This window comes from Geotrypetes seraphini, chromosome 4 (assembly GCF_902459505.1).
Source record: "Geotrypetes seraphini chromosome 4, aGeoSer1.1, whole genome shotgun sequence".
NCBI classification, from domain to species: domain Eukaryota; kingdom Metazoa; phylum Chordata; class Amphibia; order Gymnophiona; family Dermophiidae; genus Geotrypetes; species Geotrypetes seraphini.
In genome coordinates, this window is record NC_047087.1 from 316152423 (window position 1) to 316171317 (window position 18895).

At 44.8% G+C, this 18895-nt stretch overlaps 1 protein-coding gene across 2 annotated transcripts in view; it reads right to left on the reverse strand.

Moving 5' to 3' along the window:
* The window catches only part of SHTN1 (shootin 1), a 229468-nt gene that overhangs the window by 93469 nt on the left and 117104 nt on the right, over nucleotides 1-18895 (reverse strand). For both annotated transcript variants that reach the window (XM_033943623.1, XM_033943621.1), the window contains exons 8-10: nucleotides 9505-9599; nucleotides 2775-2921; nucleotides 759-912 (exon numbers count right to left, since the gene is read on the reverse strand). In XM_033943623.1, coding sequence (XP_033799514.1) covers nucleotides 759-912; nucleotides 2775-2921; nucleotides 9505-9599 — 396 coding nt within the window. The remainder of the gene's footprint in view (nucleotides 1-758; nucleotides 913-2774; nucleotides 2922-9504; nucleotides 9600-18895) is intronic.

An 18895-nucleotide genomic window follows, 5' to 3' on the forward strand; every position in this document is an offset into this window, starting at 1 on the left:
TTCACCAAACCTGCATCCCAAGGTGGGTTACGGCCATTGTTCTCTCTAAGTAGAGCGAATGTCCTCCAACTACACTAATAACAGTAGGGGGCGGTGCTTCAACATTTTGTTTTCAATGACTACAGCACCCCCTAATGGCAAGGCTGTAGGTGGAGGACTCCTGCTCAGCTAAGAGAGAACAGTAGTTATGGTTCAGAAATGTAGTTGTCTCTTGTGTGTCTGGCACTGCATCTCAGGTGCTCAAAGTAGCCCGGAAGGGAGGGAACAATCTGTTCCTTACTTCAGAAGCTGCACTTTTGAATATAAGCCGACCTGAATATAAATAGAGGTAACCCTTTTCTCCTCCAAAGAGGAAAAAAGGTTGACTCAAATATAAATCAGAAGGTTAATATTCAAGTGCCCTTCCCTGCCAGGCTGTGCACCCAGTCCTCCCTCCCAATGCCTTGCAGGTTTCCACTGGGTGTGCCATAAGACCTGGTGATCCAGCGATGGGCTGGGATAGGAGTGGTCCCTCCCGCTTCCTGTCCCGACCAACTCTAACAACTTTTACATCCCACCCACCTCCCCCGTGCACCTTTCAATTCCCTGGTGGTCCAGCAGTGAACCAGAGCAACATCACGAGTTCCCGTGGCTGCCACAAGAACTCACCATTTTCTGCTCATATTATGTCATTGCTCTGGGACTCACTTATTCTTGTGGAACAGGACTTTTCCCATTTTAGGTTATTTCAGCATTCCATCCTTCCTTCAGCTCTTTACCTGAATGCTTTAGGTCTTTGATGTTTGCCTCTGAATTCTGACATTTTGTCTCCAACTCCTTTTTCTCTTCCTCCAGAAGCTCCAAGTGCTGTTTCAGAGACTGTATCTCCTTCTGCAAAGCTGCGCGATCCAGTTGGGCCTCCAGTTCTTTCACCTGCAGGTTTAAAGCACCTTCCTTTACCCCAAACAATGTTCACAGTGGTGTACATTTGGACAGTACAAAGATTATACAGTAGTTCAAGTACAGGGATTATACAGCAATTTAAGTACAGGTTAAGAGAGGACTATACAGTAATTTAAGTAGAGGTTCAGGATGGAGGGGTTAGGGGAGTAGGACGGGGAAGTTTGAGGGGTAGATCACAGCTGTCATTTTAGTTGAAGAGGAGGGTCTTTACCGCTTTCCAGAAGGTCATCAATGAGTTCTGTGATTTGCGTTGCGGGGGGAGTTGGTTCCAGAGTTGGGGGATGAAGTGGCTGTAGGAGCATTTGCAGGCGGTTTCTGACAGGAGAGACCTTCCTGGGGGGATGCATAGGCGTGTCTCCATTTCCGAGCGGAGGGGGCGGGTGGGAGTGTACAGGGTTAGCTTGGATTCTATATAGGCTGGAGTGGTGGCGTAAATTCTTTCATGTGCTATTACCAGGGCTCTGAATGCGCAGCGTTGGTTAATCGGAAGCCAGTGCTCTTCACGGAGGGCAGGGCAGATGGGGTTATGGTAGTTGAGGGTGTGCAGGAGGCGGATTGCTGCATTTTGTACCTGCTGGAGGTGCTTGATATCTTTTTTGGCTACTCCATTAAATAGGGAGTTGTAGTAATCCATCCTGGAGAGAACATAGAGGTAGAGGAGCTGGGTTAGGTCTGGTTTGGAGATGTAGGGTTTGATCCTTCTCAGTTGGCGGAGGTAGTAGAAGGAGGTGGAGGCTACTTGCGAAATGTGGGTGGACAGGGACAGGTGGCCATCTGATGTTACTCCTAGGCTACTCTTGCAAATTTGATCACCTCACCTTGAGTACTGTGTAAAGTTTGGGTCATCCCAAGATTCAGAGAAGGGCAACCAAAACGAAGAAAAGGAAAAAGAGACTCCCTTATGGAGAAATTATGAATAGTTTAGGGCTCTTGAGCACCGAAGAGACAGCTGAAAAGTGATAGTGAGTCTATAAAATCAAAAGAGGGGAGGAACTGTTGAGTAGGAGACACTCCAGAGGGGATTCAATAAACGGTGCCAAAAGTTAGGGCCCCCCCAAAATTCAGCACTAAGTACTATTTAGAAAGGGCACTTGCCTTATATAAAATAAGATCTTATATTGTTGCTCACAAAATTTTTCAATAGCTCTTTTGTGTCTTTAACACACAAATCTTTAAACCTTGGGTAACCTAAAAGATGATGATTGATTACTTGAAATCTTTTCTGAGGGTCTGGCAGTATAATTAACCCTGTTAAACAAAGAAACCTGACCAAAAATTAGGTGCAAAGCATGCCGCCTTAAACATGTCCTCAGTTCTTAATCTTGTTGTAAACCGCATTGAATCCTTTCTGATATTTCCAGTAGAGAAGAAAAATGTATGCTACGGTAATACAGATCAAAAAAACTGTTGCTGACTTACAAGACAGGAAACCCAGGACTAGCTCTTAATCTGACAGGATAAGGGGAGTCAATTACTAAGATTCAACGCACCCCCCTCCCCACTTCCAGGGCTGGCTCAAGGGACTGTGGTGCCCTGAGTCAACTTCTGCATCGCTGTTCCCCACCACCACTCTTCCCTCCAGTGATCTGCTATCTCCCCCTTCTCCTGGACCACGTGAGGCACTGTCTCCAAAACCCCAGTCTGCCATCTATCCCTCAAAGTTTGAAGGAAGGCTGGGCTGGGATTATGGAGCCCTTTATGGCCGGCACCCTGAGCCGGGGACTCACCTGGTCCACAGGTTGAGCTGGCCCTGCCCCCGACACAATCAAAGAAAGAGAAAGTCAACAAAGTTGGCTGATTTTTCCGTGCCGCTGGGCATCGCTGCACCTTACCATAAGCTGGTGCTGAATCCGCTCTTCTTCCAGTTTCTGACTCAGTTTGGCATTCTCATCCAAAGCTTTCAGGAGCTGCTGTTCTGGTGCCATGTTCTGCAGCAAAAGCAGGCTTTGTCTTTTCAGTTTATTCTGCTCGATAAACATCTGTGAAAAGAAAAAAAGACGACAGCTGATACGGCCCAGTTAATACGTTGTTCTCCTTGAGCTTCTCCCCTCCCCCCCAACCCTTTTGATCCCTGAACGTGTCTGCTAAGCCCCCTCTGGGCTACCATTTTGATTGTGAAGGACACATTCTCATTTCAAATCCATCTGGCCGCTATTTCTTCTGTCCCTGATGAAGGGTTGCCGAAACAGGGCATTTTGTAGGACAGTCTAAGATCTGCAGGGAAATGAATATTCTTCAAAATGTTGATACTACAGTACTTTCATTTGAATATGGTGCACATAGGATTTATACGTCGGTAGTTATGAGCGGACAACTGTGGCATACTTGAGCAGACACCCATATTATAGTGAAATAGAATATTTATATGGTAATTTTATTTTATTATTTTCACAGTGCACCATATCATTTCGGGAAAGAACTATATGATGGCAACTGAGCCCTAATAATTCGTAATCCATGTGTTATTTTCATTATATATGACTCCCTTGATTAGCAGATTATTTATATGCTAATAGTTCTTCCTTTTCTCTATTAATATTTACTCATTTACTTTTCCACTTTGATTAATTTGTTTTGGAGGGCCTTTTTAGTGGGTAGCATTTTTGTTGGAGGTCTACCCATTTCTCAAAAGTCAGATGCAGGTGGCTCAAAAGGGCCCCCAGTGATTTTTAAATCATTTTTTCTTCCTTATCTCTCTCCCCATCCCCATGGGAATTCCATGGCAACTTCTCCCACCCCCTGTGGGAATCCTGTGGGTTCCACAGGATTCCCACGATTCCCATCCCATGCAACTCTATCTTCAAGCTGAAAAGCTCTAAACTGTTTTAGCTTTTCTTCATTGCCATTATGATTTCTGACACGTCAAACTCAAAGTTCTAGATTTCAAATAGACTGACTTGAATAAAATGGGTAAATGAGTAAAAATGAATAAAAGGAGGAGCTGGAAGAGTGAGAAGAAAAAAGGGAAAAAAGAAACTGATATAGTTGTGCAAAGAAGGGGCTGCAAAAATAGAGTCAATAAAGATAGCATTCAAAGAAGAGCGACCAAGATGGTAAAGGGGATGGAACTCCTCTCGTATGAGGAAAGACTAAAACGGTTAGGGCTCTTCAGCTTGGAAAAGAGACGGCTGAGGGGAGATAGGATTGAAGTCTACAAAATCCTGAGTGGAGTAGAACATGTACAAGTGGATCGATTTTTCACTCCATCAAAAATTACAAAGACTAGGGGACACTCGATGAAGTTACAGGGAAATATTTTTAAAACCAATAGGAGGAAATATTTTTCACGCGGAGAATAGTTAAGCTCTGGAACGCATTGCCAGAGGATGTGGTTAGAGCAGATAAGCATAGCTGTTTTTAAGAAAGGTTTGAACAAGTTCCTGGAGGAAAAGTCCATAGTCTGAGAAAGACATGGGGGAAGCCACTGGATCAGTAGCATGGAATGTTGCTTCTCTTTGAGATTCATCATTGGAATCCTGATCCTCTTTGGAGGCTCAGGGAGAGCAAAACTATGTACTTTTAACTTTTATCTCTCAGTCCAGTGCAACAGCCTGTACTCTAGGCCTTATCATCTCAGATTCAATTCTGCAAATCCTCAGCTTCTGGTCAATTAACCAGGTTTCAGCATTTTCAAAGAACGTGAAAGGCTTAAACCAGACATTAGCTGTCTCTCAATCTCTCTCAGTGATATAAGTGTCTTCAGTACACTGCTTCAACTAAACACTAATTGGCTTACCTTAGCCAACACCTCCACTATATACAGCAGACTTCTCACCCAGCCAGATCCCCCCACTCTCTTGTGGTTTGTTCCCTGAGACCTTTCTTTCTCTGGGGCCTCTATCCCACAGTGACTTCCCTGAATGAATTCCAGACTGGGCATATGAACCCCTTGACGCAGCAGGGTATCCTGTTCATGTAGATTTGCGCCACCTGCTGGATGAGAGTTGTGCTCTGAGCTACAAAGCTCTGTGTATCCTGAACCCTGTAGTTTATCCACTAATGGGCCTGCGCCCCCTGCTGCTCATTGATACAACAACATTACTGCTTCAACTAGTAGCCAACCTGTCGATCAAATCGGGAAAGATTCCGGAGGACTGGAAGGTGGCAAATGTTACGCCGATCTTCAAAAAAGGTTCAAGGGGGGACCCGGGAAACTACAGACCAGTAAGTCTGACCTCGGTACCGGAAAAGATGGTAGAGGCGCTGATAAAGGACCGCATAATTGATCACCTTGACGGACACAGGTTGATGAGGACCAGCCAGCACGGTTTCAGCAAAGGCAGATCTTGTTTGACGAACTTGCTGCACTTCTTCGAGGGAGTAAACAGGCAGATAGACAAGGGCGACCCGGTCGACATTGGTTATCTGGACTTTCAGAAGGCGTTTGACAAGTTTCCGCATGAACGACTACTTCGGAAAATTGCAAGCCATGGAATTGAGGGTGAAATACTCACGTGGATTAAAAACTGGCTGGAGTATAGGAAACAGAGAGTGGGGGGTAAATGGACAATACTTGGACTGGAAGAGTGTCACCAGTGGGGTGCTGCAGGGCTCGGTGTTGGACCCGTGCTCTTCAACATCTTTATAAACGATCTGGACATTGATACAACAAGTGAAGTGATTAAATTTGCGTACGATATGAAGTTATTCAGAGTAGTGAAGACACAGGAGGAATGTGAAGATCTGCAAATGACATAATCAGGCTCGAGAAATGGGCATCAACATGGCAGATGAGGTTCAACGTGGATAAGTGTAAAGTGATGCATGTCGGTAACAAAAATCTCATGCACGAAAACAGGATGTCCAGGGCAGTACTTGGAGACAACTCCCAGGAAAGAGACTTGGGAGTTCTGATCGATGATGCTGTCCACGCAATGCGTGTCGGCGGCGAAAAGGGCGAACAGAATGCTAGGAATGATAAAGAAGGGGATCATAAACAGATCGGAGAAGGTTATCATGCTGCTGTACCGGGCCATGGTGCGCCCTCACCTGGAGTACTGCGCCAAGCACTGGTCACCGTATATGAAGGAGGACACGGTACTACTCGAAAGGGTCCAGAGAAGAGCAACTAAAATGGATAAGGGGCTGGAGGAGCTGCCGTACAGCGAAAGATTAGAGAAACTGGGCCTCTTCTCCCTCAAAAAGAGGAGATTGAGAGGGGACATGATCGAAACATTCAAGATACTGAAGGGAATAGATTTAGTAGCTAAAGACAGGTTGTTCACCGTCTCCAAGGAAGGGAGAACGAGAGGGCACTCTCTAAAATTAAAAGGGGATAGATTCTGTACAAACGTAAGGAAGTTCTTCTTCACCCAGAGAGTGGTAGAAAACTGGAATGCTCTTCCGGAGGCTGTTATAGGGGAAAACACCCTCCAGGGATTTAAGACAAAGTTGGACAATTTCCTGCTCAACTGGAAAATACGCAGGTGAGGCTGGGCTCATTTAGAGCACTGGTCTTTGACCTAGCGGCTGCTGCGTGAGTGGACTGCTGGGCACAATGGACCACTGGTCTGACCCAGCAGCGGCAATTCTTATGTTCTAAGAGAAACCCTGACTCCCTCACAGCAATGCAGGTCTCTGCAAGAGAAGATTGTTTATTGAGAACATAAGAACATAAGAATTGCCCCTGCTGGGTCAGACCAGTGATCCATCGTGCCCAACAGTCCACTCACGCGGCAGCCCTTAGGTCAAAGACCAGTGATCTAACTGAGTCTAGCCTTACCTGCGTACGTTCTGGTTCAGCAGGAACTTGTCTAACTTTGTCTTGAATCCCTGGAGGGTGTTTTCCCCCATGACAGCCTCCGGAAGAGCGTTCCAGTTTTCCACCACTGTATGGATGAAGAAGAACTTCCTTACGTTTGTACAGAATCTATCCCCTTATAACTTTAGAGAGTGCCCTCTTGTTCTCTCTACCTTGGAGAGGGTGAACAACCTGTCCTTATCTACTAAGTCTATTCCCTTCAGTATTTTGTCTAACTTTGTCTTGAATCCCTGGAGGGTGTTTTCCCCTATTTGAATCCCTGGAGGGTGTTTTCCCCTACAACAGCCTCCGGAAGAGCATTCCAGTTTTCCACCACTGTATGGATGAAGAAGAACTTCCTTACGTTTGTACAGAATCTATCCCCTTATAACTTTAGAGAGTGCCCTCTTGTTCTCTCTACCTTGGAGAGGGTGAACAACCTGTCCTTATCTACTAAGTCTATTCCCTTCAGTATTTTGTCTAACTTTGTCTTGAATCTCTGGAGGGTGTTTTCCCCTATTTGAATCCCTGGAGGGTGTTTCCCCTATAACAGCCTCCGGAAGAGCATTCCAGTTTTCCACCACTGTATGGATGAAGAAGAACTTCCTTACGTTTGTACAGAATCTATCCCCTTATAACTTTAGAGAGTGCCTTCTCGTTCTCTCTACCTTGGAGAGGGTGAACAACCTGTCCTTATCTACTAAGTCTATTCCCTTCAGTATTTTGTCTAACTTTGTCTTGAATCCCTGGAGGGTGTTTTCCCCTATTTGAATCCCTGGAGGGTGTTTTCCCCTACAACAGCCTCCGGAAGAGCATTCCAGTTTTCCACCACTGTATGGATGAAGAAGAACTTCCTTACGTTTGTACAGAATCTATCCCCTTATAACTTTAGAGAGTGCCCTCTCGTTCTCTTTGCATTATCTTCAATATTTTTAGCAGATTATAACTTACAAACATAGCATTACAATAGAAACAAATCAAATCAAATAGAAAACGTAGTACTGTACAAGCTATAAACAAATATGGAGAAATTTAAAAAAAAAATTAAATTAAATATACCCAAAGTTACATGCAGTTCTTGTACCTTGCTTAAAGTAAAAGCAGCATTCTCCAAAACACTGGTTGCTCTTATTCATCACTTAGAGACACAGTGTTGCCTTTGAAGTCTTTTTCAATATCAGCATTGATCTGATTGTTGTACCTGATATCACTGGCGTAGGGGGGGCACCCGTCCTCCTCTCCAACCCCCTCCTTCCCACACACAGGCTTCCCTTCCCTTATACCTTTTTAAATTTTTCCTGCACAAGCAGCATAATGAACTTGCTTCCTGCATCGGTATCGCCTCTCTCTGACATCACTTCCGGGCCCTGGGCCTAGGAAGTGACATCAGAGGGGTTAGCTGACACGACGCGGGCTGCAAGTTCATGCTGTTATTTTCGTCTGGACAATTAAAAAAGTATGGGGAAGGGAAGGGGAGCACATGTGAGGGGGTCATAAAGGAGAAGGGGGGGCAAAGAATAGGGCGGGGCGCCACTTACCCTCGCAACGCCACTGGTTACATCCACTGTGATTCTATGAAGATTTTACTACTGGAAAAGTATAAACAGTATTACTGCTCAGGATGTTACTGAAGTTCTCAGAAGAGAATGACACGGGGACAGATTTTTCCCTGTTCCTGCAGGCGCTCATTTTCCCGTCCCTGTGAGTTCTTTTCTTGCCCCTGCCCTGCAAACTCCATCCTCATAAGTGTTCGAGGCTTGTGCAGTTAAGGCAGAGCTTACAGGAATGGAGCAAGGACAGGGACAGCAGCAGAACTCACGGGGACGGGAGGGTGAAATTTGTCCCCGTGTCATTCTCTAGTTTTCAGCCTCTCGTGCATCGAGAGAGCTAGTTCAGAACAGACTCCCAGTCTACAAGGTAATAACTCTTGTGCTACACATCTGAACTGTAAGTTATTTTAAGTTGTTTGATTTCTACATTAAATACAATTTTGGTTCAAGAGTTTTGAGTCTTCTCATAGTAATGTTCTTTTTTTAAAATTCTTTATTAAGTTTTTCAACTACAATTGTGCAACAAATGATTCCCAAATATGAATACTTAAAAACAAGCACAATGGAACTTACACCTGATAGACAAGTAAAATAAAACCTTAATAAAACTATTCATGAGATCCCTAAACCAAGTTCCCATTCCATTTCCTCCCCCCTCCCTGGATTTCTATAAAATAAAACTCATTTAGCCAATGGCTCCCAAACATCCATAAAACTCTTGTAACGTCCCCGTTGTGTGGCCATGCAACGCTCCATTTTAAAGGTATAACATGGAGAATGCGGAGCTCAACCTATCCCAGTTTTTCCAGTTTCTTAAAATGAGTTGCAAGGGAACCCCTGTCATTACAAAAAGTAGCTTATTATTTCTCGCAGATAATTGACTTTTAGCTCTCATAAGTGTACCAAATAAAATAGTATCATACGATAAAGCCACTCATAGTAATGTTCTATTCTCTGCTTTAAAGTGACAGTGAAGCCTAATATTTGGGAACAATATTTTTGCAAAGTCTAAGACCTCAAGAAGTCAGCAAAGTGAAAGATAAATAAAAATTGAGGGAATGAGGAGACCCTGCATGCAAGCAAGGCTTGCACACATGCAAAATATTACACTAGCTCTGAACTCTGCAAGTGCTGGTATGTCTCATTCAGCCTATTGACAAGAGAATACATTTTGCTTGAGCTTCCCAGGGTCTACCACAATGTACCACAGCAAATATAGCCAATGCTATTCATCCCATGTTGCTCTTCTCCCCTCTGTGCTGTAGTGCTCACCTCCTGTGCTACGGACTCTGCTTTCTTCCGCAGGTCTTTCTCAAATGCCAGGTTCTCCTGGAGCTCTTCATACTCCTCCACAGCTAGGACAGACACTATGAAAGGAGAAATTTGTTTTATTCATCAACATTCTGATCACCAGGTTTTCAAAAGAGCTATTTCACCAGGTTTTTAAGTAAAGGGTAAAGGGAATGGCACTTGACATACCTCCTTTTCTGTAAGAAAACCACGGACTCGCAAAGTAAAGTTTCCAGCTCTGTAAGCATGCACAGACCATCTATAGGCAAAAAAGATGGTCTGCGCATGCGTCGGGACCGCTCTGCAGTGATCCGTGTCATTGGTGTGGGGCGTACCTTCGATCGTCCCCATTTGCATGAGAACACGTTGTGGATCAGTCGGTGGGCCACGGAGCTTTCAAAAGCTTTACTGAAGTCCAAGTACACGACGTCTAGGGACTCCCCCACATCCAGCTTTCTTGTTACTCAGTCAAAGAAGCTAATTAGATTGGATTGGCAGGACCTTCCCTTGGTGAATCCATGTTGGTGGGGATCTCGTAGATTCTCCTCACCTAGGATCGTATCTATTTTATGTTTAATTAGTGTTTCCATGAGTTTACTCACTATGGATGTGAGACTCACCGGTCTGTAATTCGTAGCCTCCGTCCTGCAGCCCTTTGTGTGGAGTGGGATGACGTTGGCTGTCTTCCAGTCCAAGGGGACTCTTCCCGTACTCAGGGAAAGATTGAAGAGTACGGATAACGGTTCTGCCAGAACATCACACAATTCTCTAAGCACCCTGGGGTGTACATTGTCTGGTCCCATGGCTTTGTTCACTTTGAGTCTTGATAGTTCGCAGTAGACGCTGCCGGGTGTAAACTTGAAATTCAAAAACGGGTCTTCCGAGCTTTGCCTTGCTTGCAACTGTGGACCGGATATTCCTAATGAATATGCAACAGACATTTTTGCATGCCTGTCTCCTCCATTCTATGCAAATCTCTCTCATATCCTAAAAACCCGACTGGCTGGGGGTCCTCCAGGACAGGGTTGAGAACCACTGGTGTAGAAGAACGCTGCTGACGTGTGCTTCACTTTCTGTGCTTACCACAAAATTCTTCTGCACACATGCCAGGCACATTCCTCCCCTTAACATCCGCCTGGCATGTGTGCAGAAGAGGCCCTCAGGAACGAAACCGGCTACCTTTGCACATTAGAAAGCTAAGCAATCTCAAGGCGTTTAAGAAATTCCTGGAGAGCCATTTATTTTGCAAGATGAAATATGGGCATTAAGAAATTTGTATTGATGAAAGCACTGGCCGCTTATCTTGTTTGTTTTATATGTATGCATATTTATATTGTAAGCTGCCTTGGGACAGGTGGGTTATAAATAAAACAGGACCAAACCAACAAAGCTCAACAATACCAGCACACATATAATTTGCATGCTATAAGGCCAGTGCTGCACTGGATACAGAATCGCGGCCATGTGTAAAGTAGATGCTGGGTTTTACTTTACACTGGAACGTGTTCACAGGGGCTCCTACTAGCACCTATGCTCATTTCTAACGCAAACCAAGCCCTTTTAAATAGAGACTATTTCTAGCCATTCATTGCGTAATTGTATCTAGATAGGATGAGAGGAAACAAAAACCTTGAGTATGATTGGAAGGAAACTCAAATTAGAATTGCACATCATCGGCCTAAATCCTGCACCGGACTCCAAGCTGCAAAAGCATTTTCCCAAAAGGGCACTCTCTAAAGCTGAAAGGGGATAGATTCCGTACAAACATAAGGAAGTTCTTCTGGTAGAAAACTGGAACGCTCTTCCGGAGTCTGTCATAGGGGAAAACACCCTCCAGGGATTCAACACAAAGTTGAACAAGTTCCTGCTCAATTGGAACGTACGCAGGTGAGGCTGGACTCATTTAGAGCACTGGTCTTTGACCTGGGGGCCGCCGCGTGAGCGGACTGCTGGGCGCGATGGACCACTGGTCTGACCCAGCAGCGGCAATTCTTATGTTCTAAATGTTGGAGATGTTCCTTGATGCCAGCAATGATGGATGAATCTGTTGCAGTAACAGTAAGATGCTTGAGCAGCTGGGCACATGATGGAAGGATGTTGCAAGTGGTGAGAGTCTGACAAGACTCTTGTTGCCACATCAAAGGCAGACAAGACACTAATGATGTCATTTAAATCCATAGGCAATTCTTATGTTCTAAAGAGCATGGCCAAAAGAGAGGAGCCTTGAGGGACTCCACAATTTGTGATTAAAAAAAAATATCAGTTTGTTCAGTACCATTAATGACACAAAAACTTCTAGCCTTAAGACATGATCAAAACCATTTATAAACGGTTCCAGCAATCCCAAGAGAACACAATCTATCCAGAAGCACTTGACGACTGAATATGTCGAAAGCAACTGCCACGTCTGGAGAAAGTAATAAATAATGTTCCCCTTTATCAAGGAGGCAACCAAAAAAACACTACGAGCTGACAAAAATATGAATCTAACAACAAGAAAACCCCTCGGAAAACCAGTGCTGGTTCTCACCCAAGTATAACTTAATAATGAGACACCTCAGAACGGGCCAAAGTTGAATGCTTTTAGAACTTTTTTGGCTCCAGGCAAAGGACTTATGGGTGACCAGCACCAGGTTGAAAATCCTCAATCAGTCCTGCCCCAACATCATACGGTCTCCATAATAATAAATAATGCCAAAAAACATATCTAAATAAACGCTCAGCAAAGGGATAACAATAATAATAATTCAGTGTTATGATTTTATGAAATCCAAACTGGAAATCATCTACACTTCTCCCTCGTTATTCGCGGGGGATACGGGCAGAGCCGGACCGCGAATGGCGAAAAACCGTGATTATACGGCTCTGACCCACCCCCACCTCCCTGCCGCCTTACCTGGTGGTCTAGCGGGCTTTCGGGGAAAGAGTGATCTTCCTACGCTCCTGCACCGTGCAGATCGCCAATAGGAAATGGCTGCTGTGAATTCCCGTAGTCTCTCGAGACTACGACGGGAACTCCCTACAGCCATTTCTTCATGGCGATCTGCACGAGGCAGGAGCGTAGGAAGATCGCTCCTACTCCAAAAGCCCGCTAGACCACCAGGTAAGGCCGGGAAGGCGTTAGGGAGGTAAAAAATATGTTTTTTTAATTTTCCCCTCCCCAGAAAAAAATCGCGATTATGTGAAATCGCGAGTGCAGAAACCGTGAATGGGGAGGGGGAAGTGTAGATACTCGTGGGAGGAAACAAACTTCTAATTTATTATAGGCATTTATATACCACCTATCAAGCTTATCTGGTTTACTCCAGCATTTTTCCCTGTCTGTCCCGGTGGGCTCACAATCTATCTAATGTACCTGCGGCAATGGGGGGGATTAAGTGACTTGCCCAGGGTCACAAGGAGCAGTGTGGGATTTGAACCCACAACCTCAGGGTGCTGAGGCTGCAGCTCTAAGCACTAGGCCACTCCTTCCTTCTAATTATCGCAAAACAATTCTTTCCAATATTTTGGTCATGAACATTAGATTTGAAATTGGATGAAAATGATCTACCTTGGTAACATCCAGTGAAGCACCCTTTAAAAGAGGGCTAATTGCAGCTCGGATTGCAGGAATGCATCCAGAGCGCAACAATTGACTAATAATATGCTCCAAGGATGACGTTATCTCTACTTTCAAAGATTTAAACACCAAATTAGCACATGGATTCAAATGACACTTACATGATCCAATCACTTCAGTAGCTTGAACCACATCAACTCCAATTGGTGAAAATTCACTCAATGACTCATTAGCAACTGATTCTAACTGACCTGTTTTAAAAGCAGAAAATAATCAGCCGGCTGAATACATGTCAGATTATTGTTTTTAATGGTTTTGGATGTTGTCAGCGAGTGTATAATTGAGAATAGTTCCTTTGACCCTGATGGTGCAGCTGCAATTTGTTGATCAAAATTGCCTCAACATTCTGGATATTTCTGCCATTGGTGTTCTAATTTCCGGAACTCTCTTTTTCTTTCCCTCAACTCCGTCAAGTACCAAGGTGCATATTTCCTATTTGCGCACTTCACATTTTGAAGTGGTGCCAAAAAAATCCAAAGATGACTGTAAAGAACGATGCCATGTTTCTACCACCTCTTCCAGAGACTCAAACTACTCAAAAGACACCATCAACACCTTTTCTCACATCAGGCAGCATTATGGGGTAAAGATCTAGAACAATTGCTTACGCCTACTACTTATGGGGAATTCAGGAAACGCCTAAAAACATATCTGTTCCTGAAATATCTAGGCAGCTGACCCGTACAACTCTTTCTCCTCAATAACTGATCCTTTGAGCTGTTAATCACTAGCTTTCGCCTCTGTTAAATTCAATCTATTTGTACCTACTTTTAATCTTTGTAAACCGCATAGAACTTCACGGTCCTGTGGTATATAAACTCATTATTATTATTATTAAATCATTAAGCTCATATGAAGAGCGCTTCTGTTTTACTACTCATGGATGACAACTCTTAAAAGTCGAACAGGGAGTAAGTGTACTTATGATACGATTAGGGGACTGGAACAGCGATTGGTTCTAAATTGATATCAATCAAATGACTCCTTTGAACAAAAATCAGATCCAAAGTATCACCCCCAGCGTGCCTTATATCTGTAACCAACTGTTCCATCCCAGGCTAAACATCAACAAGTCAAAATCAGCTACTTGATTATCCCGCCCAACTTCATCAAAATACAAATTAAAATCACCCAAAACACAGTACATTCTAATAATGCTTGAATCAAAAATGAACAATCAGCATATAAAAGCCCAAGTAAAGTTGACCTAACTTAAATCTCCAATGTCACGATAAAAACTATTTTCTTAGCCTAACCACTGGGTGTTCTTATAGATTGTGTATTTTAAAGTATCATCTAGCTATAAACATCTGTAAACAATCAAAATAGTCATGAAAAGTGAGACCATAAATTCTCAAAAATCACCAACAAATATGTCTTAACTCTTTCCCGTCCACAAGGGAAACAGCAAAAGTGCTACTCGATAGCCGGAACTGATGCACTGCTCCTCAAACGCAGGTTTACATGAGCTTATAAATAGAGTGGAAGAGTAAAGGGGAAAATAGAATTACATGTTAGAGAAGAGCCAAGTTTTCAGTTGCTTGTGGAATAAATGGAGGGAGCTCAAGTTCCTCAAACGCACTTTGCAAAGACGCTCCTCAACGCACTTCTCAAAGACGCTCGCTAAGGCGCGTGCCTTCATCTCGCGCCTTAACTGATGCGCTGAACAGCAGCACGCCATTAGATGCCGCAAATAAATGAACAGGCATCTCTTTGGATTTTGGCCAAGTACTAGTAACCTGGATTGGCCACCATGAGAATGGGCTACTAGGCTTGATGGACCTTTGGTCTGACCTAGTAAGGCTATTCTTATGTACTTTTTGGGGTGGAGCTTGCTCTCCCACGTCCTCCCCAAACAGCATGCTCAGCTCTCCAAGGTCTCAGGAAGAAAGCAGGCTATTTATCTGCCTTGTAACTTCTCCCTGAATATTGTGGGCTCATGGACACGACTATTGTTTTTTCAGAATTATAAGCACATAAGCATTGCCTCTGCCAAGTCAGACTGCTCCCGCGGCGGCCCACCAGGTCAATGACCTGTAGTGATCTATTACTCTAAAGCGTCTTGTACTATACAGTAACCCTCTAACTTTGTACCCTTTTCCTTCAGTAACTCGTCCAATCCCATTTTGAACCCCAAAGTCGTACTCTGCTCTACCACCTCCTCTGGAAGCGCATTCCAGGTGTCCACCACCCTCTGAGTGAAGAAGAACTTCCTAGCATTTGTTCTGAATCTGTCTCCCTTCAATTTTTTTGAGTGCCCTCTAGTTTTTGCTGCCCCTGCTAGTCTGAAGAATCTGTCCCTCTCTACCTTCGCTATACCCTTCATGATCTTATAAGTTTCTATCATATCCCCTCTAAGTCTCCGCTTTTCCAGGGAAAAGAGCCCCAGCTTCTCCAGCCTCTCAGCATATGGAAGATTCTCCATGCCCTTTATCATTTTTGTTGTTCTTCTCTGGACCCTCTCGAGTATCGCCATATCCTTCTTAAGGTACGGCGACCAGTACTGAACGCAGTACGCCAGATGCGGTTGCACCATCGCCCTATACAGCGGGAGGATAACTTCCTTGGTTCTGGTAGTGATACCTTTTTTGATAATGCCCAACATTCTGTTCGCCTTTTTTGAGGCCGCTGCGCATTGTGCCGCCGGTTTCATTGTTTTAGCTTTGATTTCTTGTAATTTGTGTTTTATCATGTATCCTTTTCTGTACGAGTGTTATTGCTTGATCATTATACTTGTTATCATTTCAAAATAAAACAAAAAACATTTGAGGCTGTAAGATGGTAGATTGGGAGTAACATCAGAGGACGGGTGGGAATCTGGAATGTCCTCCTGGGGGATCCCTATATGGAAAGAGGATGGCATCAAAACAAAACTTATTGGTGCTTAGATGGCAACACCAGTAGTTGGGAAGGCTGGGCTGAGCAGACTTTTACACTCTGTGAGCCGAGAATAGCAAGAACAGTCGAAGAACAAGTATGCGTACTTTATATCATGTTCACGTCACATGCGATAAAGAGGGGGAAAGTGTGGTGAAGTGGTTAAAGCTACAACCTCAGCACCCTGAGGTTGTGGGTTCAATCCCACTTTGCTCCTTACAACCCTGGGCAACTCACTTAATCCCCCCATTGCCTCAGGGTACATTAGATAGATTGTGAGCCCACTGGGACAGACAAAGAAAAATGTTTGAGTACCTGAATAAATTCATGTACACTTCTCCCTCTGTATTCGCGAATTCCGTATCTACGGATTCGCTTATTCATGGTTTTAAGTAAAAAAAAATGCATTTTCATTTTTCAGACTATTTTAAGCCCTGTAAGCCCCCCCCCCCCGGGTTTTCGGGGCAGGAGCGATCTTCCCACGCTCCTGCCCCATACAGATCGCTCACAGGAAATGGCTCTCGAGAGACTACGGGAGCTCAAGGCAGCCATTTCCTGTGAGCGATCTGCACAGGGCAGGAGCGTGGGAAGATTGCTACTGCCTGAAAACCCGCTAGACCACTAGGTAAGGCTTAACCCTTTCAGGACCATAAGGATCGTAGGCCAATTTTTGTGGTTTTGACGACATTTTTATGGTAAAAAGGGCTTGCAGATGCCAAAAAATTGATTTTTTTTGTGAAATATCATTATTTTTATTTAAAAAAATCACACTTCTGGCTTATGGACAGTGTGGCAAGTGAATCTTCTCGTCAATCTAGCAACGACGCTAATGAATGAATGTCGGAACCAGTTTGTTTACATAAAGGCAGTATCCTATGGAATCCGTACATATCAAATTTAGAACTGTAGACTATCCCAATCAAAATTTATAGGATTTTAAAGTTATGGGACAAATATGTCCCTTGGTCCTGAAAGGGTTAAGGGGGGGGGGGGCTAGGGACAGAACTGACCCGAATATTATTCGTGATTTTTTAATATTCGTGGGCCGGTTCTGCCCTTAAGCCCCACGAATACAGAGGGGGAAGTGTAAACCAATCTGAGTTCCCTTGGGAGAACAGTATAGGAAATTGAACGAATAAATAAATAACTCAGACACCTTAACTCTGATAGCATGGGTTTGTAAAGGACGGTGTCAATTTCCTATTGCAACATTTAGTACTTTGAAAATAAGAAACCATTAAGATGTTTTCAAAATAAGTCATAATCGTTTGTCCTTCTTATTCTATCTGGTAGTTGATTCCAAATTAATTGCCCGATATTGGAAAAAAAGCGGAAAAAAATGTCTTTTCAATCACTTCTTTTGGGCTAGGATAAGAAAGATCTAAGAACATAAGAATAGCCTTACTGGGTCAGACAAACAGTCCATCAAGCCCAGAAGCCCATTCTCACTAGTACCGTTTTGATTGTAACCACAGCAAAGCGGTATTAATAAACCCCAAGCAGTGGACGAGGAGAAAAAAAAGAGGGAACCAGACCACGGGCATAGCTAGGTTGGGTGCAAGGGGTGTGGCTGCTCCCCCAAACAGATTTTGAATAAAATTGCACTTATGCAGATCAGCCCTTCAGCTTCACCCAGACACCTGCGTTACAAAAGGTCCACTGCCCCCAACATCAAAAGCTGACTATGCTTCTGCCACAGACCAATACATATGACAATTTTCTATAAAGGATTGCAAAGAACATAGGACTTTCCTTCACCTGCTCTCTTCCAAAAAAGGGATCGTGTGGGGCTAAATCTTGGCGCTGGAATGGAGAAAACCAGGCTTATCCTAATGGGGGCTGCTGTAGTTGAGAAGAGAGCATGTGCCTTTATTTACGCCGAGCTGAATATACCGTATTTTCTCGCATATAACGCGCGCGTTATACGTGGTTTTTACAAACCGCGCATACCTTGCGCGTTGTACTAAATTTTTTTTACATAGTTCCCCCCCCCTCCCTCCGATTCATCACCTGGAAGGAGCGCTCGCACTCCCACCCCGAAGGACCGCTCGCACCCCCACAGCCTCCCCCCCTCCCCCATGGAGAAGCTGTCTACCTTGTTTCCGGATACCAGCCCAGCTGCTTCCTCTGCCGGCGGTCCTGCCCCTTCTCAGAGCCCTGTGCTGCGCTGCTTCCTCTTCAGGCGGTCCCGCCCTTTCTCTGACATCAGAGAAAGGGCGGGACCGCCGGAAGAAAAAGCAGCGCAGCAGGGCTCAGAGAAGGGGCGGGACCGCCGGCAGAGGAAACAGCTGGGCTCGCTGGCATCCGGAAACAAGGTAGACAGCTTCTCCATGGGGGAGGGGGGAGGCTGTGGGGGTGCGAGCGGTCCTTCAGGTGGGGGTACGAGCGGTCCTTCGGGGTGGGAGTGCGAGTGCTCCTTCAGGGTGGGGGTGCGAGCGGTCCTTCAGGGTGGGGGTGCGGATGTGTGCGAGCGGTCCTTTGGGGTGGGGGTGCGAGCGGTCCTGCGGGGGGGGTGAATTGGACATCGGGGTGGGGGGCATCAGGCTTTCAGGGTAGGGACAGGACTTCAAGGGGGAAAGGAGAGGCGGGGCGGGCGAAAAGAGAGTCGGGGCGGGCGAAAGGAGAGTCGGGCAGCATGCGCGGTATACGGGTGTGCGCGGTATATAAAAATTTCTGTACATAAATTTGTGTTTTTCGCGCGCTATACCCATGTGCGCGTTTTACACGGGTGCGCGTTATCTATGTGAAAATACGGTAAATACAGTGGCAATGACCTGTCGCCTACCTTTTCTTCTGCACTAAAAGCAATGCTGTACACTTGTCATTAAAGAAAATTAACTTGCACAATCAGTCTACCGCAAACCGCTTGAGCAATAA